We start from the raw sequence: 24,451 nt of genomic DNA, 5'->3' as shown, positions 1-24,451 counted from the left end.
TTCGGAGAGGGAGACGACGAAGAGGAGAAGCATTGACGTAGGATCTCCTTCTTGTAGCGATCCGAGGCAGCCTGGGAGCGTACTTCAGGATCTGCCGAGGGGACGCCTGATCGGTGGGGGTTCTCCCTAGCCCTCTTGCGGCTTTCGACTTTCCTACTCCACTGGAACTGGGAGTCTGGAAGAGGTCTAGGCCTAGAGGCACTAAGGAGCCGGTCAGACGCACCCTCCACAACACTGGGGACACTGCACTGATCACTAACACTCTCCTTACCTTCTAACTGACGAATCTTCTGATCCATAGATAGAATCGTGGCTCTTAAAGCCGCCGTCTCCGAAGACGAATCTTCGGCTTCGGTGCGGGGAGCAGGGGCTGCAACTTGGGGAGAAGGTTCTACTTCTACATTAGTATTAGGATCCACATCCAACTCACTCATTCTAGACCTACTAGAACTTCTAGAGGAAGCCTTACGTACTCTATCACGTTCCAACTTCCTAACATAAGAAGAGAGAGCCTTATATTCGTCTTCATTCAGCACCTTACATTCACTACAAGGGTTAGCAAAAGAACATTCATTCCCCCTGCATTTCATGCAAACCGTGTGAGGGTCAACCGAAGCTTTCGGCAACCTCACCTTACATCCTTCAACCACACAAACCCTAAACAAAACAGAAGTTTTAGCTACTGAATCCAGGTCAGACATTGTTAATACGTCACCAAAAGAAGTCCAAATTAACTCCAGGCAAGCGAGAAACGAAAAACTATCGAGAGGAACCGACAACAGTTGTTATCGTTCCCGCGACAGAGAAAAATCTGACAAGCAAGGGGGATTGGTTCGTACACCCGCCACCCAGCGGCGGTAAGGTAGACCACCTGACCTACCTGTCGCGTGTGCCGCGAGATTTGAAGTTCTGTCGGGAACGTCGGAGACTATAGCTAAGTATATATCTGACAGGAAAGTTCATGTACAAAAATATTGTTTTGTTGAGCAGGATCATAAATCTTGCTTCATAGTTTGTGTTTAATGGGTAGTATGTTTTCCATATGGGGCTCTTTCCCTGCTAGAACCTTTGGGCTTTTAGAATTCTGTTTTTCCAGCTGAACCAACTCCTAGAATACTGAATTTCCAAAAATTATATAAATATGTTCACCCACACGTTCAGTTCTTAACTTATTTTTGTAGGTCAAATGTAAGCACTTATCAGTGTATCAATGCCATCGCAGCTAATATTACAACGAAAGTGCTTAATTAAAATTTAATTAATAAAATTCATAACTTGACCACCTACAACATTCCAAATTAGAAGAAAACTTTTCAACCTGTCACTTTCCTTCATTCTACTATTTACAGGGATACAAAGTTGCCTTGAGACCAATATGATGGAGCTATGGAGGGCCCAGTTCTTCCCGTTGTGCAGTAAACCCACTTATTCCAGCTTTGGTAACTATGCCTTTTCTGGGCTAAACCTGTGTCGCTCCGTGAAATGCTCCTTATAGCACCATTTCTAAGATATAAATATTGCTAAATATACCAGAGAAAAAAGTTGCTCACCCTTATAGGGTGTCAGTATAATAACTGGGGCGTGTTAAAACCACTATCAGAGGTCTTCTGCCATTTAGTCTCTTCCTTTGTCAATCTTCCCTTTCAAACTAGGCGCCATACCAGCGCCATCTACCGCCCAATACCGTTACTACTAGCACCTCGATAGCCATTCCTTTAAATAGCACCGTCGTGTACACTTATGTCTTTGACTGTAACAACATTATTTTGAAATAAAATGAGATGCTATAAACGCCATGAATCTTCGATATCTAGGTTGAGTACTGCAATTATCAATTTATGTTGGTAAGAGTAGCGAAATTAATCATAAGTATGTTTTAGTTGTATGTTACATAAACGGAGCCTAGCTTGCACCGCTCCCGAGTCAGTCATTACATACATCGCTACCCGTATCTTTATGACGACTTCCAATTGGTCACCTATACTAATTGTAGTTGTGTTGCTATTGTTTTTGCACTCACTCAAGATTTAATAAAATTTGTAGATATCCTGACGTTTTATAATAGTTATCCTGGCGCGAGGATGAGTTGGACCTACTTACACAAACCAAGGAGATTCCTCCCTGGTTTGGGAAGTAGGCCTGGGTTCCCTTCCATCTGGAGAGGCTTCTCCCCTTCGATTCGTCGGATCGGAAGTTCAGCCTATCTCCCTCCCCTCCTCCCCTTACGTTCCACCGGTTTGCTCAAGGAGGATACCTCCTTCACCTTACCAAAGAATCATTGAGGGAGGAGTGTAAGGCCCTTAGGGACCTTATTCTGTTCCATGAGCCCCCCTGGCCTACCTCGCCAGATCGTGATTGAAATCACGTCTCTGGAAGGTTAGGCTATCCGCTCAAAGCCACCCTTGCTGTCCTGATCAGATCGTTCCGATCGAGAGAAGGTTAAGCTAAGCCGCTCTTTAAACAGAATTATATCCTTATCCTCTTTATCCTTTCCCCTCTCGCATCAGGGCTATTGTATAGCGTTTATTATCATATAATTTATTGTATTATTGTAATCAGTGTGCAGTCGGTCTATAGACCGTCAGCCCCTGTGATCGATTGGATCCACTTCTGACCGCGAGGTGTTCCACCTGGCCGGTCGTATTGTCCCAATTGATTGCGTGTGAGCCACCCCTCTAGACGCCCTCCCTCCCCCCATTCACCTTCACGGGATGACATAACTCGCTCACGCTACTTTACGTAGATACCCGAGTCCTATCCCCTCTTGCAGAGGGGGTGAGAGGGAGTGGTTATAGTCGGAAGGGGTACTCCTCGCCTTACGTAGTAGGAGTAGTACGATGGCACCTACCCAGACGAGCCCGGGTAATTCCCGGCTGGTTAGGATGGTATTAGCCACGTACTCTCTTCTCGCCTTCCTATCCCTACTTCCCTATGTCCTCTATCCGTCCGCTTCGGTGGATCCGGGTCCCAGCGGACATCGTTAGTTATGCATATAACAAACACGATTCCTTTACGATCAGATCCAGGCCTAGGTTTTACCTATTACCCTGTTTCGATCCCTAAGCTGGACCCGGTGGTAAGAGAGATAGCATTAAAAGGGAACGGGGACCGGAAGGAGAATTTTGCCTTTCCTATCCTCAGTTCTCCATACATTATCGATCCTCCCGCCTCGGCGGGCCCGGGTTACAGTGGAGATCGTTCAGTTATGCATATAACAACACGATCTCCCTTACGAGCGGATTCAGGCCTAGGTTTTACCTATTCCCCTTTCGATTCCTTAGCTAGACCCGGGAGAGAGAAAGAGAGAGAGATAGTGTTAAAAGAGAACTGGGACAGGAAGGAGCATAGATTCTGTGCTCCGGTTCAAAATTCAGTTATCTTATTTTAATTGTTTTAAAATATGCTTTATATTTTCGATCAGTGTACTACGCAGGGTAGTCGACCCCGCCAGGTAACCTAGAATCGAGGCATTTATTTATCCTTACCTAGCCTCTCTCCCCCCGCTATCACTTATACCCCGGCACCCCACCCTGGTGGCGGTGGCCAGTGACTAGCAGAGGCATTCTTAGTTACTAAGAAACCTCTCCGATGCTGACGGATTCGGGCCAAGTCTAACTTCCCCGGTTTCGTTGCTATCAAACTTAATAAATAATGTGTGCATGTGTATGTGTATATATGTGTATATATGTATATGTATATATATATGTGTGTATATATGTATATATATGTTATTACAAGACTTGAAGTGAATGCATGGCAGGGTCGGAGCTGGCAGGAGAAGATAATATGAATGCCTTACATAATGCATGCCGCCGCAATTTATTACGGTGATGACAATACAGAATGCAGGTTCCACCGGAATGACCTCCAGCGGACCTACATGTAGTGATACTCCGGTATTGATTCTAATATTACATACTCCGCCAGATACATATCCAGCGAGTCCATACAAAGGTACTTATGTATCAATTTGTAATTACAGGTAGTACGCCGTCAGAAGACAACCTGCACTGCAACCCTGCACCAGCAAGGCAGACAGGAAGTATGCCACACTCACACGGGCTGTGCGGTCCAACTAACAACTTGTCGGTCTGACAACCAGTTGAGAGTGAAGTCTGTTACAATCTGGTTTTGAGACTTCACTACCGAGATGGTAAGTACCAATTCATTGAGGATTAGTTCCCTGAATGAGATATTGTAAATAATTGGAGAGATAGTTATCAATGTTCAATGTTCAGGATACTTTTAAAAGAGGATACTTTTTAAAAGTAACTATCTCTTTCAGAAGCTCCCTTACTACCCAAATGCAGAAGTATCAGCAACGGCATCAGTAGATTTGGCAGCCCCGATCATTGCCAAGATCCACGAAGATAGATAGGCCGTGCTGGCAACCCAGGCCGAAGGTAGGCTATATGAAGCATTTGGTAAACGAGCAAAAGGACTACTTTTTAGCTTGTCTCATTCTTCTTCTTCATTTTAGAGTTTACCAAGAGACCTACGACTTCGAGGGATAAGCCGGGTTCGGTAATCCATAAGGCAAGCTGAAATAGTCACTCATAGGTCTATTACAAGTCCCTTACTAAACCTTACAAACTGAAGGCTATTTGGGAAAGTCATTCTAGTTCGTCATTGGCCACCAAACTGGTGACGAACACGACAAAATCTGCCACAAACACAGGCAGGCATTGAACACAAAGGCATCAAAACCCAGATCCTAGGATCTCGGGTTTAACCAAACATGTTTTCCAGCTTGCTGAGACAGGAGATAGGTTTCCTGACTCAGTCCAGTTCTAGATAACATCACAACTCAGTTGTTCTCGAACATATAAACGTCAGGTCAGCCTATTCAGTCGTTAGTAGAAGGACTGAAGATCTAGGAGACCTCGAAGTAAGGAGCCCCCCAACCCGGAAAGCCACAACTACTCCGGGCAGTACCAGACACATCCAATTGTGTCCCTTTAAATCAGTAATCCTTGGGGGCTACCAACACAGGCCCTCTTTTTCAGAGGGCATGCAGAAGATTGAGGGCGGGGAAGAGAACCCGGCCAATAGAGGACTTCAAGTTCCTTTCACTGGGTCTCCAATTCCCTTGTTCAGGCTATACACGTCTGATTGAGAACGCACTGATCTGTGAAGACAAAACGCCTAAGGAAATGGTCATCTTCCCCAGAGACCAAGCTCAATCAGCCTGGGTTCAATCCCTGGCAGATTGGGAATGCACAAATACCAAACTGGCACACCACAATAATCCCTTCACGATTTTTGTGGTGCTTGACGCCACCTCCTTTCCGTGTACCTCTAAAGTAGAAGAGATTACACTTCAGGCTACAGCAATGGGCAAATCTATACATCATATCAGAGAGACGGATTTACCATCCGTGGTCTCTCTGGGAGAAATGGAGTGCGGGGTAGATGCCCCGGCGACATTCTTGGTAGGCATATTGAACTAAAATTGTGCTACGAAGCTCTTCAGCGGACTTTTTACCCAGACTCCCAGAAGCACGGGTAAAGGCGAAGTATGAAGCTAGAAGGCGCTTGACTAGGTTTAGCAATTCCGCCACTATAGCGGAAATGACAACCTCGGTCTATACGGATGAACCATGGTTCAAGATCCGGACAAGTCATTGCTTCACACCTTACGGTGCGATGTACTATATGACTTTGCAATAGCCAGGAAGAACTGCAGAAAGCATGTCTTGGCTGATGCGTCTATTCACCATGAACCTAATAGACTCATCAAAGCTTAGGTCTGGGGAACAACTTGTTCCCTGAGACCATAGTGAACAGAATCCCGGGCGAAGCAGCTAAGGTCAACCAGAGCTTGCGAGTTCGCTGGGGCTTGATCCCTAGGAGGAGATATGAATTCTTGGGAACACAGCCCACGGGCATGAAGGGAGCAAGAGGTTCTAGTCTTCCTAGACGATGTAACCTCAAACAGTGGTACAGGCTGTTCCAGTAGGCCAGCTAGGTCAACCATCCACCTCAAATGGTCAGCCACAACAGTCTGTGCTGCTGTAGAAACAGCCCTCTCAGCAGCACCAAAGCTTGGCTTCTTTACCTCTTCCCCGGCCACACAGACTCCGATAAGAACCATGTGTATGCCACAGATACAACAGGTTCACAAGAGGTAGCCAAGCCAGAGCAATTTTCTGTACAGCTGGCGGAAGAACTTCCGGCAAGGAAGAGACTTCACAGGAAGCCGGCACAACTGACTTTCGACGAACCAGTTAGACTCCTCAGGCACGAGAAAAGCGGTGCTTATTCAAGAACCGCTGGGAATCAGCATTTGGTAGAACAGCATAGTATCACGAGGTCGGTATGGAGTAGGGAGAAGTGCCCTCTTCCATCAACCGAAATTTATCAACATCCAAAAACTTGATGACATAAAGGACACCTAAGACTTTCTGTAGAAGAAAGTAATTACAGGTGCAAATACTTAGAATTTCAGGGACACTTCTCCAGCGATTCCATGAAGATTCTATCTAACAAAGAGTAATATTAGACATGTTTCATTGAAACTCAGGTATTCAATACGACAAGTTCCATATACTAACTGTTTTCGAAGGTACGGACCTTACTTCCCTGTGAGGCCGTCACAATACCTATAATCTTATAGATACTTACTATCTCGTTCCAGTAGCAAGTCATTTCCACCTTTTCCTAGGCTTTTGCCTTTTCCTAGGCTTCACACTAGGCAACAGGCTTAAGCCTTCAAGTAAGGCTATTTGGGCTTATCAGAGCGCCCAGAATGTTTACAAGAGCGCGGAAACAGTAGTGCAATAACTGAGTACACAAGGGATAAGCCTAGTAATCTCCTAGACGACTGGCTCATCTGAACTATAAATGCCAGGGAATGTCTCAAGTTAACCATAAGTAATAAGTTTCTGGTATTCCTAGGATTCCAAATCACATGGAATCCCCACATACTCCGACACCACGGTTTCATTGTTGAGTTCCGGGTTTGGCGGAGTAGAGTGAGCAGGGAATTGCGAGACAGAGTTCCCGCATCCCGCACATTTACAAAGACCCCGTCCATGGACAGAAGTCAAGGAATCTGACAAAATCATCACCAGTATGGTTCCCTCCGCCAAGTTTAGTGGTCCATATGAATGCCTCACTAAGCGGTTTGGGAGACTACCCCCAATATGGAAACGCTCAGGACACTCGGTTCCTAACATCCTACTAGCTTCATAACAGTGTTTGGAAGCCATGACAGTTTCTATTCTTAGTAACTCTCTTCAGAGAATAGCTTTCAACCAAACCACATAATCGGGTCATGATAACAATCTTTTCATTGACAACAAGAAACAGTGGCACCTGTCAGCAACTCACTTGGCAGGAGCAAGAACTTAGTGGCAGATGCATTGTCAAGGACAACTCCGCTACAGTCGGAATAGTCCTTAGACAACAGGTCATTTAGACGGATCAGCCAACAGAATCCAGATCTCCTAGTAGAATTATTGCCATAGAATCCAACCACAAGTTACAATATTTCATGTGCCCTCAATCTGGACCCCATGGCCCAGGCCACGGATACCAGATAGGTTGGATCTGGCAGAGGATTTAATTTTTCCCTCCAATAAATCTAATAAGGCAAGTTCTAGGCTAACTCCCATCCTTCTAAGGACGGATTGGGCTGTTAACCCCCAACGGACTCAAGAGCAATGGTGACCCATAACTAGGGGAATTGGGACTCCACCTCAGACAGACCCCCAACCCCATACTGGCACGATTAGTATAACAAGGGCAGCGGACGCTTCCTCAAGGATTTGGAGGGTCCAAACATTATAGAATTTATGAATTTCACGGCATAAGAAGATGCCAATATGGACCCTATTGACACCTAGTTCTTAGAATCAGAGGTCCGCAACTGTGCGGAAAAGTTTCAGCAATTGTCACGAGACTTGACAGTCCTGACTAATCTCTCCCCTAGTTCCTACGACTTCCTTTTCTAAGCAGTAAGATTCTATATTAACAAGCTAGCATTTTCCCTAAAAAGACCCAATATTTATGACGATGAATACGAATCTGGCTTTTATGTTCCTTAGGACCCTGTTTAAGAAGAGTCTACCAGCTAAAATTATTACCACGACCAAATCTGCTTCAAGGAGGTACTCCAGTTTGGTTCCACATTATCAGATTCATAATTTCATCGATTCCAAGTACTAGTGCTAGCTAGAACAAAATCATATTGATTTTCTTCCATCCAGAGAAGTTCTAGTATCTCCAGATTCACTGGGCAACAATTATTAAATATATTGGCCCCACTTCCGCAAGACTTATCCCTATGTCAAGTCAGAACTTCAGATCAATTTTAGACAGATCTTCAAATAAAACTTCAGGTCCGTTATTCATTCGAGAGGTGGTGGAACAGTCTCATTTAAGTGATTAAAGTGACGATTCTATAACTTTAGATAGGCTAACCGGAATCTTTCCACATGTGCATGATGTCCGAGCTGCAGCTCCCTTAATAAGTCACTTCCACCACATGAGCTTTGATGACCTTAAAGAAGTATATAGGATGGAATTCAAGTATTTAATTACCACTATCTTAAATCTTTGAAAGCCCTTAATTAATTCAGCAGTGGCAGGGGGGGAAATATTGTTTCCCCTAACACAGCCTAGTCATGCTGACATACCTAGTATAATACATTGTCCTTCTTTAGCTCCTTTTCTCTCCTAACCGCCTCGCTTAGTCTCTAGCCTTCTTCTCGGGGTTTTCACTTGAATTGTATGATTGAACCATTCTTGTAATGGTTATAATTAACTACTAATCATGTGCATGTAAAATATATAGTATTGCTTGCTAACATTGTAATCACACAGGCCTTACCAGTAATTGTTTCCGATGATAATATTTACTTACTGTAGTAAGGACCTAGACTTAAGATATTGTTAAAATCTGTTTAGATTTAAGCAATTTATTGAATAGGGTGGAATTATCTTAGAGTTAGTTTCTCCCTTCCAGTAGTCTTATAGAAAGTATATCCAAGCTTGTGGGAGTAATTCTCTGTTACTATTTCACGGAGCGACACAGGTTTAGCCCAGAAAAGGGATTTTGACAAAGGAAAAATCTATTTCTGGGCGTATGACCTGTGTCGCCCAGTGAACCCACCCCTTGCTTCCTCACCCTATAGCCCCAAGCTTGGGTGCTATTTTCAGGAATGGCTATCGAGGTGCTAGTAGTAGCGGTATTGGGTGGTAGATGGCGCTGGTATGGCACCTAGTTTGAAATGGAAGATTGACAAAGGAAGAGACTAAATGGCAGAAGACCTCTGATAGTGGTTTTAACATGCCCCAGTTGTTATACCGACACCCTATAAGGGTGAGCGAGCTGGGAATATTCCTAGCATTCCAGGCAACTTTTTTCTCTGGTATATTTAGCAATATTTATATCTTAGAAATGGTGCTATAAGGAGCATTTCACTTGGCGACACAGGTCATACGCCCAGAAATAGATTTTTCCTTTTGTCAAAATCCCTTTTTCATAGCTTTTGCCGAATTGGGGCTAAAATTCCCTGAGCATATGTTCTATGTAGGCCTTGATATCATAAGCCATATAGGAGCTGTCTTGTAGTCATTCAATAAAATTTTGTCATCGCCAGAATCTTTTTTCAAATCTTATTTTTTTAGGAACTGCCAATGCCCTTTGAAGACACTAACTCATTTCCAGGTATGTTTACATCTTCACTAAGTATCCTTACCTCCTTTATAAGCCATTTTGGAATAAAAAAAGGAGCATATTGCTCACAATGTACATGAATAGTATGCCAACATATTAATACTGCCTCGCAACAAAAACTTGATCAGTCAAGCTCTGTGTGATGCCAGATAATTAACTCTTTCGGATGCAGACAAACAGTTACTAAGTCTCATAAGTGGAGCTAAGCCTACACCCTGTGATGTCACTCACCCAAGATGACTAGATACCTGGAGTCCAATTGAATTAGTACATGGTAAGAGGCAGCCCAAAATTTTGTTCTAAACAAACTGGAATGTTTTCTTTATAATCAAAACATGCCTTTATTGGGCTAATGATAAAATATGCCATAGATAATCAGGTTTTACAAAGATTCAGTTACTGAATTTTCATGCTGCTACTGTACATTGGGATAAGTACAAAGCCCATTAACTTTCATATCTAATAATTTTGTCATTCAGCAATGTTGAGAATATTTGCTATGTTATCTGAATAACCAGGAGTTTATGAGTGTTAAATTTTTCATTTGCATTAATGTATTTTCTTGTATACCATCTTGCTGTGGATAATGGAAATGGATTCTGGTAGCAAGAGATCAAAACCCTGTAAAATTACAGTATCTTGATCATCAGTTCTCGACTTCACAACTGATATCTCTTCTCGCAGCTTAGAGGATCATTTCTACCTGAATATGTTGCAGAGCCATTTTTAAACATCAGAGAAGGATACTTCATCCTGCAGCAAACAGAGTTTTTATGACTTCGTTGTCTGTGTGCTTTACTAACCCCTGGTTTTTTGTAGGACTGAGCAGTCTGCCAGGATACAGTCCCATGTCTCCTGGGAGCATCCAAAGCCTTGGTTTTATGCATTAGTTGGAGATCTAGCAGAATGGGTCCAACAGATTGCAGGGGCCTAAAGGATAATTGGATATGAGTGTTTTTTTTTTTTTTTCTAGGAAACTGAACTGAGTCCAAATTGGCAGTCTGTGTGCCAACCCTGAATGAATCTGGTTGCCGAGGAGGCATGTCCAAGGAAGATTCTCTACGTGATAAGGGATATAATTTCCCTGACTTCCTCTTATAGAACTAAAAGATATCTACTGCCCCAGTCCCTGTTCAGAGAATGAAGAATCCCATCAAAAGACTATCTCATTCAAACTCTCCAGGAGGTTCCTAAATCTTTTTTCCTGGTTTACTATCAAATCAATGCTGGTTATCAAGTTAAAGAAGGAATAGCTGTGGTTCCTCTTCCCAAACTTACAAGTGATGTGAAAGATTGCAATCATGTTCCTGATGTCTGCTAGAGTTGCTGATTGTTTCCTGACTACAGGACTGGGGCTTTAATGATGAATGATGAGAGGCACCACAAGAATGAACATCAGCTTTTAGGATCTCTCCATTGGGAGGGTGAAATTTGGCAGAGACTTGCTAGGTCCTGACTGAGGAACATCTTAGAGGCTGCTTACCAAAACATCAGCAGGAATGACACACTACAGGGGGGATTGAGAAAAGGCAATTAAGCATCTTCCATAATTTCCTTGGGTAACAAAAGTGGCAGGGCTGGGTGCACAGGTTCAACCTCATTTGGAATCTTCGGTGGTCCAGGAGTCAGCACAGATGCCGTGGGATTGTCAAAGGATGCAATTTCCTATGGCAACCAATAAAGGACCATATGAGAGTGCATAGCTAAAACGATATGGTGCTCAATACAAGAAAGTCATCCTCCACTGATCCTACAGGCAACAGTCATAGTAGGAGAAATGGTCGACACAAGAATATCAACAGGGTTGGGACAGATGACAGGAGGTGGACATGGCTAGCCAACTGAGTGGGTGAAGTTGTGAATTCATAGCCCAAGTAAGCAGAATAATTGGGTTGGTTACATGAGAGCCAGCTGGGGAGCAAGCATAGTCACAGACAGATGTGGGGGCGGACTGGCCTATACTGCAACAGAAGCATAAAGTATAAGCAACCTGGCCAGTTTCTGACATAGCAGAGCCAGCACACCTTCTGGCTTTGGGGATAAGTGATCAATCTTCTTTGATAAGAGTATGCAGAGTGACTATTACCTTGTTCCTCGGGCGGTCGTAGAGGCATGTGAGATGACAATACATCCATAAGCTGGTACTATTCCTTAACAGTAACCAACAAGGAAGGTGATTCCGAGGTATTTCTTAGGAAACAAATACCCAAGGGCGCAGATGTATGCACACCAATAGATATCTTAAAGCCTGGTTCGCCACACCTTTTGATATGGAAGGATGAAGGTCAGCTCTCATAAGATAAACTGCTCCATATTTACGTAGAGGTCATATTGAGGTTTTGAATGTTCAAATAAAAAAAATGGATTCTGCCATGATACACACAAGGGCCTTTATTTTTCAAGACCTATTTAGAGAGGAGCTACACCGTACATATCATACAAGTAACTGCAAACACTAAGTGTGAGATGGGTTCTCAGAGGAGTAAAGTTTTCTTAGCTCTTATTCTCCAAAAGAAGACCACTTGTCTATGAAATTTGAAAGGTGTAACATTATTACTATATATCATAGAGTAAATAATCCCTACCTAAATGACAAATTTTATGCTACAAATAATTTTGAGGCGGAATTTTTAATTTGCCTATCCTGTGACATTTAGCAAGACTTGATGTTATGTGGACATGAATGCTAGAATATATGTGAGGAAACTGTGACATCTAAAGCTTAGATGAGGTGGATGCCGGTCAGCGACCACACTCTCACCTTCCTAGCCAGGATAACAAGAGGGCGGCTAGATGTGGGCAGTCAATGTTAAAGACCTCAGATTTGTTAAAAATTTGTCATTTGTTCATATGCAGAACAAACCTCTGGTCTTAACATTAGGATTTGAGCCACACTTGGAGGGAGGTATGAGAATCTTGAACCGACTGGAGGTTCAGCACACATGATCATTCTTCTTGGAAAGGAAATGAGAATTCTAAAGAAAAGCATCTAAGTCTCTCAGACATCAGATAGTATATGGGTATCCAAAACTCAGTAATATGTCCAGGTTCATTGCACACATGGAAGTCAAAGAGAATTATATTAGTTCAAGTAACAAACCATGGCAGTTACAAACAAAAGGGATTGTCACCACTCACTCCCCTTGCTGGAGAGGAGTATATGCTACTGAGAAGCAGATTTTATATTGTATGCAACACAAAAAGTGCTGTAATAGTTTGGTTGTTGAACTTCCCTGCATCAAGCCAGCTCCAGTTTATGATTTTTCTATTCTTCGACCGGCCCATAGGTATTGAAGAAAGGAAAAAAGGGAGAGAAAGAGACCAGTCATCTCACTCATTCTCTCTTCCACACTTAAATTAGAATGCTTATAACCATCTATTTTAACATTTCACTGCTTAATTTGATAACTAGTGAAAAAATAATACTAAAAATACACCCCAAAATATCATCACAAAACAACTAAAGTAACCTCAGATTACCGTACTCCTACTACTATTAGTAAGTACGCTATAGAGCTACACCCCTAAAAGAACTATAACTGCCAATTTTAACAGTTCATCAATCAACTGGAAAGTTAAAAAAAAATATACCTAAAAATATCATCCCAGAACACCCTAACATCACTTCAAAGTCATGTTGCAAAATTATGTACCAGCCAACTACTGTTATTCTTACGTATCCCTTACCATTCAGACGCACGTTTTCTTTGGCCTACATAACTTTGCACATCGTTCTGTGCCTACATTTTATGTATATTGAAATTTTCTGGTGTAGTTAGATGATTCTGAAATTATATTTACTGCACAGGTACATATTTTGGGATTGTACTATTGTATAGAACATATCTAAAATATGTGGGTAGTTTAGAACAACGGGACACGTACGTATCTCCAAACGGATGGCTAAGTTTGTCACATCATGGCGTGATTACATACAAATACATTTATGATAAGAAAATTATTTACGACAGTAAGTTCTTGACTTACGTTGTATTGTGGTTAATCCTTGCTATCTCCCATAAATTTATAAAAAATTCTTGTGTCATCTCTCTCTCTCTCTCTCTCTCTAGTTTGTTTGTAGGGTGTTTTTACACTGCATGGAACCAGTGGTTATTCAGCAATGGTACCAACGGCTTTACGTGACTTCCGAACCACGTCAAGAGTGAAATACCATCATCAGAAATACATATCTCTAACCCCACAATGGAATGCCCAAGAATCGAACTCGCGGCCACCGAAGTGGCAGGCCAATAATATACCGACCACGCCAAGGCCTCTCTCTCTCTCTTTCTCTCGTCAGTATTGTAGCAATTTTTATCTGACAGCGTGTAATTCTCTCTCTCTCTCTCTCTCTCTCTCTCTCTCTCTCTCTCTCTCTCTCTCTCTCTCTCTATAAAATATGAATTGTGTCACAAACTTATACGCACAGTAAGTGTCAAAAGTGAGGCTACAAATTTCAGAGGATTTCGTTCGAAATTCACTAACTGGCGACTACAACGCGTAGCTCAAAAACTTCTTTTTCTACACTGCAAGCTCTATCAAGCAAAATAAAACTAACATATGATGCAAAAATATCAAATCTATGATATTTATAACAATCATAAGAAAATATTACTGTAATAGTAATTATTTCAAAGTATAGTAATTACTTCAAACTATAGTAACAAAACAATTTGAAATTTTTGTTCAACACAGTATTACCACCATTACCTATGTATATTCCGAGCAATGTGGAAACAAATATTTAGTATCATAATGTATTATCCATTATTTTAGCGAAGATGCATAAAGCCATGCAAGTATCAATAGAATATAAAGGGAAAATCTCCTTAACATTAAACATAATCAACCACGAATGCACCTAGATTCAACAGAGAAGTTGGGTGTGGTTGGTAGTTCTGATGTTAACTTCTAGGACCCGATAAGCGAGAGTGAGATTCAACGATGATAGTTTTTAACGTATTCCAAGTTGAAAGATTGTGGTAAATCAAGCACGAATTTATAAAGCTCATGATAATGAAACCTTATTAATGGAAAATCGTTTTTACAACCATCTAGATATTCAACCAAAAGGAGAAAGAGGCCAAAAATAAATGCAAAAAAAATCTTCAGGGAGAGAAGAGAGCAAAAGAGCAAAAAAGAGAAAAAGAGAGCATGTGAAACCAAGCAAAAAACACCATCTTTTAGAAAGGCTCTTGCTACTGCTACAGTCAGGTGACTAGGCCTATACTCTGTTTTTTTTTTTCATCCGTCCATCGGCCTGTGGTGTTTTCACATGGTAACACTGCTTCCCGGGCTTTAAATAGTTACGCAATGTGTACATTTTAGGTAAATAAAAGGATATTTGGGTGTACATTTGCAACTGAAAAGCATTTTAATTTTACTGTATGCAAGTTACACCGTTAATATTCGAAATAGGATATTGTTATTATTGTTGAATGTAAGCTGAATGTGACTATCTAAAGCCCCGGACGCAGTGTTACCATGCACAAACACCACAGGCGGCTGGACAGATAAGAAAAAAAAACGAGTATAGTTCCGGGCATAGCAAGGCTTACAATGCGGTTCCATTGTCTGTTAGTTAGGCAAAGCTAGAACCATGAAGACCGACACCAGGACCTGTCCTTGCACCTGGGAAACAGACTCGCTATATAACAAATAAGAAAGATGGTCACAAGCAACCAAACACCTGTAAAATCACCACCTGGAAGACGAGAGACCGCAACCAACCCTAGTGCTCAATTCTTAAAACAGGCCTCTGGTTATTCCTGACTAGATAAAAAGGTCTTGAGAGAGAGAGAGAGAGAGAGAGAGAGAGAGAGAGAGAGAGAGAGAGAGAGAGAGAGAGAGAGAGCATAAAACAGGAGATACTCGAATTAAAATAATGCCCGCCAAGCATATTCACACTCCAGATCGTATGGACAAGAATAGTCTCACTTATGCACTAAACAATTGGTGGAAACCCACGAAAATACTTGTTTGATGCCACCCTGAACGCAATTCCACATGCAAAAATTTGCACAATTTAGAAATTCAAAGAAATTATTAAATAAGAAGCTGGAAAATATATTTCCTTGATTACTGAAATAGGCCTAACCATGTAGCCAATGCTTAATGCACATATAACTTGGATTTCTGTATTTTTTTTCCACATCAACTTGTGTCTTATTTACATTTCATTTAATCAGATGCTAAACTTCTGCTTTATCAAAATAAATCATAATAACTTTCGATATAACACTATAAAATAAAAAGCTATTTTACAAATCACATTAGACTAATGCTTATGCACTCGGTTCCTGCTGCCACTCAATGGCAAACACTTGATATCACATACTGAGAGCCGCAGATGTTTCTAGGGGAAATTATTTTTCTTTTCTTTTAATAAACAATTATTGAACTACCACTGACCATTCACTGGGGAAATACCTTCTGCGGTTCTACAACTAATCACTGATACGTATTATCAGATAAAGAGGATGACAATAATTGGAATAAAATATACTAACTGGCAACTTTACCAGAGTTTTTAAAGAAGTACGATTAATTTTGAAACTTGTAGCCTCACTTTTGACGCTTACTGAACCACAAAATTAAAAATAGTAATTGGAATAATTCCATTAATAAACTAATTTCTTATAGCAATGGAACTATTATCCTAAATAATTATTTCGGTAATAAACTTCATCAGCTGATTCTCAGAGTGTAAACCAGACAAAAATACACTTTAATTGCTGTATTTTGTTGTATTCATACATTAATATTACAGTACGGTAATGTAATTAGCTCAGTAAATCATTTTTTCTCATCATAATGTGCAATTCATTCACGAAATTTATACAGTTTTGTGCTGCAGCTGTACTGTACATATCCTTTTCATGAAAATATCAATTTCTGGGCTCCACCTGTGCCGCCCAGTGAAATGCTCCTTTAGCATCATTTCTTAGGTATATAACTGCTATACATTACCAGAGAAAAAAGTTGCATTGGAATGCTAGGGATAAACCCAGCTCGCTCACCTATATAAGGTGTCGGTATAGTAACTATGGCGTGAAAACCACTGTCAGAGGTCTCGTGCCATTTAGATCTCTCCTCCTTCAAATTCCCCCGTTACTACGAGGTGCCGTTCTACATCCCACTACTGTTGCTACTACTACTACTTCCACCCACGCGATCACACTCACTCCTTTCATAGCATCTTTTCAGAGCGCACGCGTTTTATTTAGTTCTGTGAATTGGTGTTTATGCAAGATGTCGGATCTTTTGGAAGCTTCTGCCACCAAGTTGAGTATTAAAACTATCAATTTTGCGGTTCTGGAAGTAGCGATATTCGATACATTCAATTATTTAGGCATTTTAAATATCGGGAGTCGAAGAATACCGCTCCCTGTCAGCCATTTATGTCGCTACCTCCGAGAGCTTTTGTTTCCATGACGCATAGCAATTAGTTCCTTATACTATTTGTAATCCGTCTTTATCCGTAACATCGTGCATGCTTCTTGCCATTTCGCAAAGTTTTACGCGATGCCATTATATGACAAAACTTTTTATTAGGTTATGGGCTAGCATGGCTGGCCGACCGAGCCGTGTGCGACCTCAGAAGGTAGCCTACACCAGTACGGTTCTGGTATTTGAGTAATCTTAATTTTAAGGATTAGTTTAACTCTTATTAGTGTAAGTTTGTTAACCATTCTTATATATAAGAGATAGGTCCTTTAGTTAAGGTTATGATAGAGAGGAACCTCGAGATTGCAGGATTTATCCTTAATCAATTTTATCGTCCCAAATCGGTATTTACCCGATTGGGTTTGTCTAACAGTTAAGTGTTGCGGTCTTCCCGACCAGGTCGGTAGCTACCCGATTTTGGAGGGCTAGGCTAACACAATCACATTTTCACTTTAATTCCTCTTTTTGGTTTCTTCTCTTGAGCAAAATAATCAATAATTTTTTCCTTTGCTTGCCATCATAACCTATATCATAATATATTTATAATTGATTTCATTATATTTGCTAGGTGTTTTTTATGGTCATTCTGTAGGCTAGGTTAGTTAGATCACGTGGAGCCACTGTCTCTCGGAAGGTTGTTTCACCTGGCCGGTTACGGTTCCACTTGATCGCCATGAGCCAGGCTCATAGGCTGGTTCCCGCTTGCTACCCACCTCGGTGGAGTACGTCTTTCCTCATCCCTCTCCCGGGATACCTCATGACTTATGTTCTTTAGAGACTAAGCGGGAAACAGTTATATTGTAGTGGTCGCGTAAGCTCGTTTGCCACAGATGGTCGCAGCCGTAGTCGCTCCCGGCTCCTTACGGTTGGCTTCCGGTTGAGCCGGGAAGGTTACGGATTGCATGTTAGGTTTACTTCAGACGTGATTTCTTCGTTTATTTCATTCAATTTTGTTACAATAGAACTAGCATACAATATGATGTATAGTAGTTAGTTGAATTTGTATATCCAGACTCACGTATATTACCGTGATCTGAAGTGTAGGCTAACTATAGAATAACACAAAGTAATCATAAATTGCAATTGAATTGAATTTTGTCCATTATTGTCATAATTTTTAAAGGTTTCCGGGGCTGGCGGGAGTCGATAGAACTCTTCCCTCCTTAAAAACCTTAACCGATCATATGTCCTACCCTGGTAGACGTTCTAGACCCTTGGGTCATATTCAGTTGGCTTCCCGGAGCCAACGGGAGTAATTAATTTTATTTTAACAATTGTTATCTTTAGATTTACATTCCCGGCACTGACGGGATAATATAAAGCTTATTTACGACAATAATAAGTACAATGAATGATCATAAATTAGTATTATACAAAAATTTTGTATTCACCTAGATATTATAGCTTCAGTTAAGCTTAATTTTAAGAACCCGGAGCCTCCAGTAATCCTATTATGATACTCATGTATCATTTAAATTATAGGTAGTACGATGTCAGATGACGGCTTGTGCAGCGGGGTTACAACAAGCTTGTGGACATGAGGTCTGCCGATCTCATGCTCCGTGTGCAGTCCAGGTGGACGATTTGATGGTGTGGCACCCGGATGCGTGTGAGACTTGCTATGAGCTAGTTTCAAAATTGACCGTGGATTCGGTAGGTATCCCCGTTGGTTAATCTACCTATTAATTTGAATATAAGTGATAGAAATTGAGAAGATTATTGACTATATAATCATAAACGACAGCGTTACCAGTAACAATAGTAACGGAAACTTTCTCTTTCAGACCCCTCAGGCCACTAGGAGTTCCGCCTTGTCGACCCTCAAGATCTGGGTTGGTGGGTTTGCCAGGAATGTGAAGGCTAAGAAACCGTACATCCTGTCAGAGGAGATGTGCAACCTGATCTACCCCAACGCCAAGATTTCGGCAGCGGTAGCCAAGGCAGTGGCGGATCCAATCATTGCGAAGATCAGGGAGGATACGCAGGTTTTAACGGAGGACCTAGAGGCCATTGGAGAAGCGGTTCTAGAGGACGTAGCAGCCATCAACTTGGACCTAGAGCCGATGGTTCTGGAAGCCGCAGAACAAGGTAGGGAGGTAAGAGAGGCAGGAGGTGCCCGGTCTAGGATCCCTATTCTTAGTCCGGCACCGTCTAATTCTTCATCTCAGACTTCCTTCCAAGGGTTTACTGGGAAAAACATGGCTGGTTCATGCTCAGTAATCCCTAAAGTTGAACAATTAAAAAAGACCTTACCTAAATCAGGTAAACCCTCAAAGCTGCCTAGACCATCCAAGTCTTCCTTATCCACCAAGACATCGAAAGACTCGGTGGTAGCTACTTCCTCTCACCATGGGTCGAGAGCAAGGAGCAGCTCGAAAGCCAAGACCCCGGAGGTACCCTTTGATCCGGTAAGTTTTTCGAGCCAATTGATGGAACAAATGGGTAGCTTAGTCCAATCTCAGATTGGATCTTTAGCTGATCGCCTGCAGTCGGTAGACACCCTGGCCCAGAGACTGCAAAACCAAGAGTCTTATGGAGAACCTCTTACGATCCGGACTGCCTCAACAACAGCAGTACGTGATCCCGGATGCCTCTAAGCTCCCGGCGTTCGTGAAAAGCAATCCCTGGCGATTGGCATTACATGCCCCCTTTAAGGATGGCATGTTAACTATTGAAGGATTTGGTACCCGGCCGGTAGAAGATTTTGAATTCTATCCGGCAGGACTTAAGTTCCCTTTCCCCGGATTTGCGCGCTTAACCGAAGAAGCGCTAGTTAGGCTAGACAAGGTTCCTAAGGAAACTGTCATCTACCCTAAAGAACAAGCACAGTCCGCCTGGGTTCGGACTTTAAATGAGTGGGAGTGTGTTAACACCATGCTGACACCCCATAAAAGCTTGTATACAATGTTTGTGGTGGAGGGACAAACTCCAACACCTTGCACCACAAAAATTGTGGACCTTGCTCTGCAAGCGGCGGTTGAAGACAAACCAATGCCGCAATTACGGGAAACAGATTTGACTTCTCTGCTATTCCCGGGGGATCACGATTGCTGGATTGATGCTCCAGCAACGTTTACAACTGTGAAATTAAACGCTGACTGTGCTTCTACACAGTTTAGCGAACGGCTACCTAGACTCCCCGATTCCCTGATAAAGCTTGAATTTGAGTCGTGCATGAGACTGAGTAGGTCCATTAACTCAGCTACTATGGCAGAAATGTCTTCCCTAGTATATGAAGAGGAACCATTATTCAAGATTTTGACAAAGTCGTTGCTGCATACGTTACAATGTGACGCATACGATTTTGCGGTAGCCAGACGTAAATGTCGAAAGCATGTCTTAGCTGAAGCCTCTATAAGACATGAGCCTAATTAGCTCATAAAGGCATCGATTTGGGGTCCTGACCTGTTCCCGGAGGATATGGTGAACAGCGTTCTTAGTGAAGCTGCAAGAGTGAATCAGAGCCTAAAAGTCCGGTGGGGTCTGATACCCAAACGCAAATTCGAACCATCCGGGAATCAAGCTAGAGGAAGGAAAAGACCAAGGAATTTTCAATCCTTCCAAGGTCAGCAGACTCAACAGGTGGTCCAGACAATACCAGTGCCACAAGTGAGTCAGCCTTCGACATCAAAGGCTCAACCCCAACAACAATACGTGTGGGTTACACCTCAACCACAACAACAAGTAGCCACTACCTCTTTTACGCCTTCCCCAGCCTTTAATCCTTCCTATGAAACACAAGGAGTGTTCCATGGGTATAATAGAAATGCCAGAGGAAGTAGAGCAAGAGGGGCTTTTTGCAACAGAGGCAGCGGAAGAGCCTACACTAGAGGCAGAGGATTCCGGGGAACCCGGGGGAATAGATCCAACACAAACCAGTGAGATTCCTCAGGTAGGGGGAAGGCTGTATCTTTTTCGGAACCGTTGGACATTCAACAAATGGGCTTACAGCATAATTTCCAAGGGTTTGGGGTGGAGTTGGATAGAACGGCCCCCTCCACCGACCAGTTTTTATCAACATCCAACAGAAGAGTTAGTTCTGTATGCAAAAGATCTTTTACAAAAGAATGCAATAAGAAAGGTAAAATATTTGAAATTTCAAGGTCGCTTGTTCAGCGTTCCAAAGAAAGACTCAGACAAGCGATGAGTAATCTTAGACCTGTCTCATCTGAATTCTTACATTCAATGCGACAAGTTCCATATGCTGACCGCCTCTCAGGTGCGGACCTTACTTCTCCGTGGGGCCGTCACCACCTCTATAGATCTTACAGATGCTTACTATCACGTTCCGATAGCAAGGCATTTTCGTCCGTTTCTAGGTTTCAAGTTAGGCAACCAAGCTTATGCATTCAAAGTAATGCCATTCGGACTCAATATAGCACCCAGGATATTTACCAAACTGGCAGAAACAGTAATCCAAGAATTGAGAACCCGGGGAATACAAATAGTAGCCTACCTAGACGACTGGCTTACTTGGGCAAACAGTGTAGAGAATTGTCTCAAGGCGACAAACATGGTAATAAAATTCCTACAACAATGGGGGTTTCAGATCAACTTCAAAAACTCACGTCTAGCTCCAGAAACAAAATTTCAGTGGTTAGGGTTACAATGGAACCTAAACACACATACTCTGTGTATTCCAGTAAACAAGAGGAAAGAAATAGCAAGGAATACAAAAAGTTTTCTCAAGGACAAAATGACGTCCAGGAGAAACCAAGAGAGAATCCTAGGTGCTCTCCAGTTTGCCTCAGTAACAGACATTTTACTGAAGGCCAGACTGAAAGATATAAACCGAGTATGGCGGTCCAAAGCAAACAAGAGGTATCGAGACAAAATAGCTCGGATTCCACCAATTTTGAGGAAAAGACTTCAGCCATGGGCAAAAGTCAAGAATTTAGCAAAATCCATTCCATTAAGGTTTCCACCACCAGCACTGGTCATACATACAGACGCCTCTCTAACCGGCTGGGGAGGGTACTCCCAGTACAAGAAAGTCCAGGGACTATGGTCGATAACATTTCGCCAACTTCATATCAATGTCTTAGAGGCCATGGCAGTATTCTTGACCCTAAAGAAACTTGCTCCAAAAAGGAAGCAACATATCAAACTAGTGCTGGACAGCGAGGTTATAGTCCATTGTATAAACAGAGGAGGTTCCAAATCGAATCACATAAACCATGTAATGATAGCAATATTTTCCATGGCAACAATGAACCATTGGCACCTGTCAGCGGTTCATCTGGCGGGAGTATGAAATGTAGTGGCAGACGCACTTTCGAGGACAACTCCATTGGAATCGGAGTGGTCACTGGACTTAAAGTCGTTCAAATGGATTTCACAGCAGGTTCCAGGTCTCCAGATAGACCTATTTGCAACAGAGTCCAATCACAAACTGAAATGTTATGTTGCCCCCAACCTGGACCCTCGGGCTTATGCCACAGATGCAATGTCACTGAACTGGAACTCTAGGGAGAGAATTTACTTATTTCTGCCAATAAACATGTTAATGAAAGTACTAGACAAACTCAGAACTTTCAAAGGTCGAGTGGCTTTGGTAGCCCCCATTTGGCCCAAGAGCAATTGGTTTCCCCTACTACTGGAATTGGGTCTCCATCCTCAACGGATCCCCAATCCAAAACTAACACAAGTAGTACAAACTCACAGTGTGTTAGCTTCCTCAAAAATTCAGAGTGCCCTAACTTTGTGGACTTTATGAAATTTGCAGCACAAAAGGACGCAGAAATTGATCCTCAAAATACCCTGTTTTTGGAATCAGATAAAAGAGAATCCACTCTTCGTCAGTATGATTCAGCTGTAAAGAACTTGCAAAGTTTTTAAGAGACTCAAAGGTTAAGACGATGACTATGAATCTAGCAGTAACCTTTTTCAGGACTTTATTTGAATCATGCCTAGCGGCCAATACAATCACAACAATTAAATCAGCCTTGAAGAAGATTTTCCAAATTGGATTTAATATTAACCTTACAGATTCATATTTCTCGTCTATCCCGAGAGCTTGTGCCAGATTGAAACCATCAACTCGTCCTAATACAGTTTCTTGGTTTTTGAATGACGTACTTAAGTTAGCTTCTGACACTCTTAATGAATCATGTAATTATATATCACTATTTAGAAAAACTTTGTTTTTAATGAGTCTAGCATCAGGAGCCAGAATATCAGAGCTTTCAGCCTTGTCTAGAGATCCGGGGCATATTGAATTCCTTCCGTCGGGAGAAATATTAATTTCCCCAGACAAAAGATTTTTAGCAAAAAATGAGGATCCTCAGAACAGATGGTCTCCCTGGAAGATTGTTCCGCTTCCACAGGATCCATCTTTGTGTCCAGTGAGCACTATGAAAGCATACTTAAATAGAACCTCCAATAAATCCTCGGGGCCCTTATTTATTAGAGAGAATGGAGGAACCATTTCCCTGAAAGGAATCAGGCAACAGATTCTGTATTTTATTAAACAAGCTAACCCAGAATCATTTCCACATGTTCATGATATACGAGCAGTAGCTACATCCATTAATTACTTTCACCATATGAATTTTGATGAACTTAAAAAATATACAGGCTGGAAATCCCCAGCAGTTTTTAAACGCCACTATTTAAAACCCTTGGAAGCCCTAAAATTTGCAACAGTGGCAGCAGGGAACGTGGTTCCTCCTGAAAATTATGAACCATAATTATAAGGTCTTGTATTTACTTTTTCACTTTCTCCTACCTGCCTTACTTATTATCCCTACTGTAGTTTTGTATTTCACCTGGATTGCACCCTATGTGATATTAGATTGTATATAGATATTAGCTTTATAGCATTTTGTACATCTTGTTAATTTCTGTCATTTTCAAGAATTTTGGAACTCATTATATTTTATATAATGATGTTTATTTTCTGTCCTACATATTAAGGAAATGTTAAAGAAATTTATTTTTGAATATTGTTATATTCACACATATAATATTTATATTAAATTAATTTAATTATCTTCAAATTTTAATTTATTTCCTTCTCAGGTGTTGGTTTCCAAGCTTTGGGACCATTTCTCTTGTACTATTTCATGGAGCGGCACAGGTGAAGCCCAGAAAAGGGATTTTGACAAAGGAAAAATCTATTTCTGGGCGAGAGACCTGTGCCGCCCAGTGAACCCATCCACTGCTTTCCCCACCCAGAATTGGTCCAAGCTTGAGTGCTATGAGGAGTGAGTGTGATCGCGTGGGTGGAAGTAGTAGTAGTAGCAACAGTAGTGGGATGTAGAACGGCACCTCGTAGTAACGGGGGAATTTGAAGGAGGAGAGATCTAAATGGCACGAGACCTT

The 24,451-nt window shown here is 41.9% G+C and overlaps 2 protein-coding genes across 2 annotated transcripts in view; one reads left to right on the top strand and one right to left on the bottom strand.

Annotated features, from left to right (window-relative positions):
- LOC135196208 (uncharacterized) overlaps positions 1 to 24,451 on the bottom strand; it is a 249,441-nt gene that overhangs the window by 7,045 nt on the left and 217,945 nt on the right. The window lies entirely within an intron of this gene.
- LOC135196207 (uncharacterized) lies at positions 17,651 to 24,026 on the top strand. Its single transcript, XM_064222825.1, has 2 exons — positions 17,651 to 18,781; positions 18,913 to 24,026. Exons 1-2 carry the CDS (start codon positions 18,626 to 18,628, stop codon positions 19,723 to 19,725), a joined length of 969 nt encoding a protein of 322 aa, XP_064078895.1. The 5' UTR covers positions 17,651 to 18,625; the 3' UTR covers positions 19,726 to 24,026.

Source organism: Macrobrachium nipponense, chromosome 17 (assembly GCF_015104395.2).
Source record: "Macrobrachium nipponense isolate FS-2020 chromosome 17, ASM1510439v2, whole genome shotgun sequence".
In the NCBI taxonomy this organism is placed as follows: domain Eukaryota; kingdom Metazoa; phylum Arthropoda; class Malacostraca; order Decapoda; family Palaemonidae; genus Macrobrachium; species Macrobrachium nipponense.
Note: the sequence above shows the minus strand (reverse complement) of the source record. Positions and strands in the feature narration are given on the sequence as shown.

Bases quoted from the DNA above. Each gene is read 5' to 3' on its own strand.
- LOC135196207 (XM_064222825.1), top strand. From the start codon at position 18,626: ATGACGGCTTGTGCAGCGGGGTTACAACAAGCTTGTGGACATGAGGTC. The intron at 18,782-18,912 runs GTAGGTATCCCC...TTTCTCTTTCAG, and splicing joins CAAAATTGACCGTGGATTCG to ACCCCTCAGGCCACTAGGAG.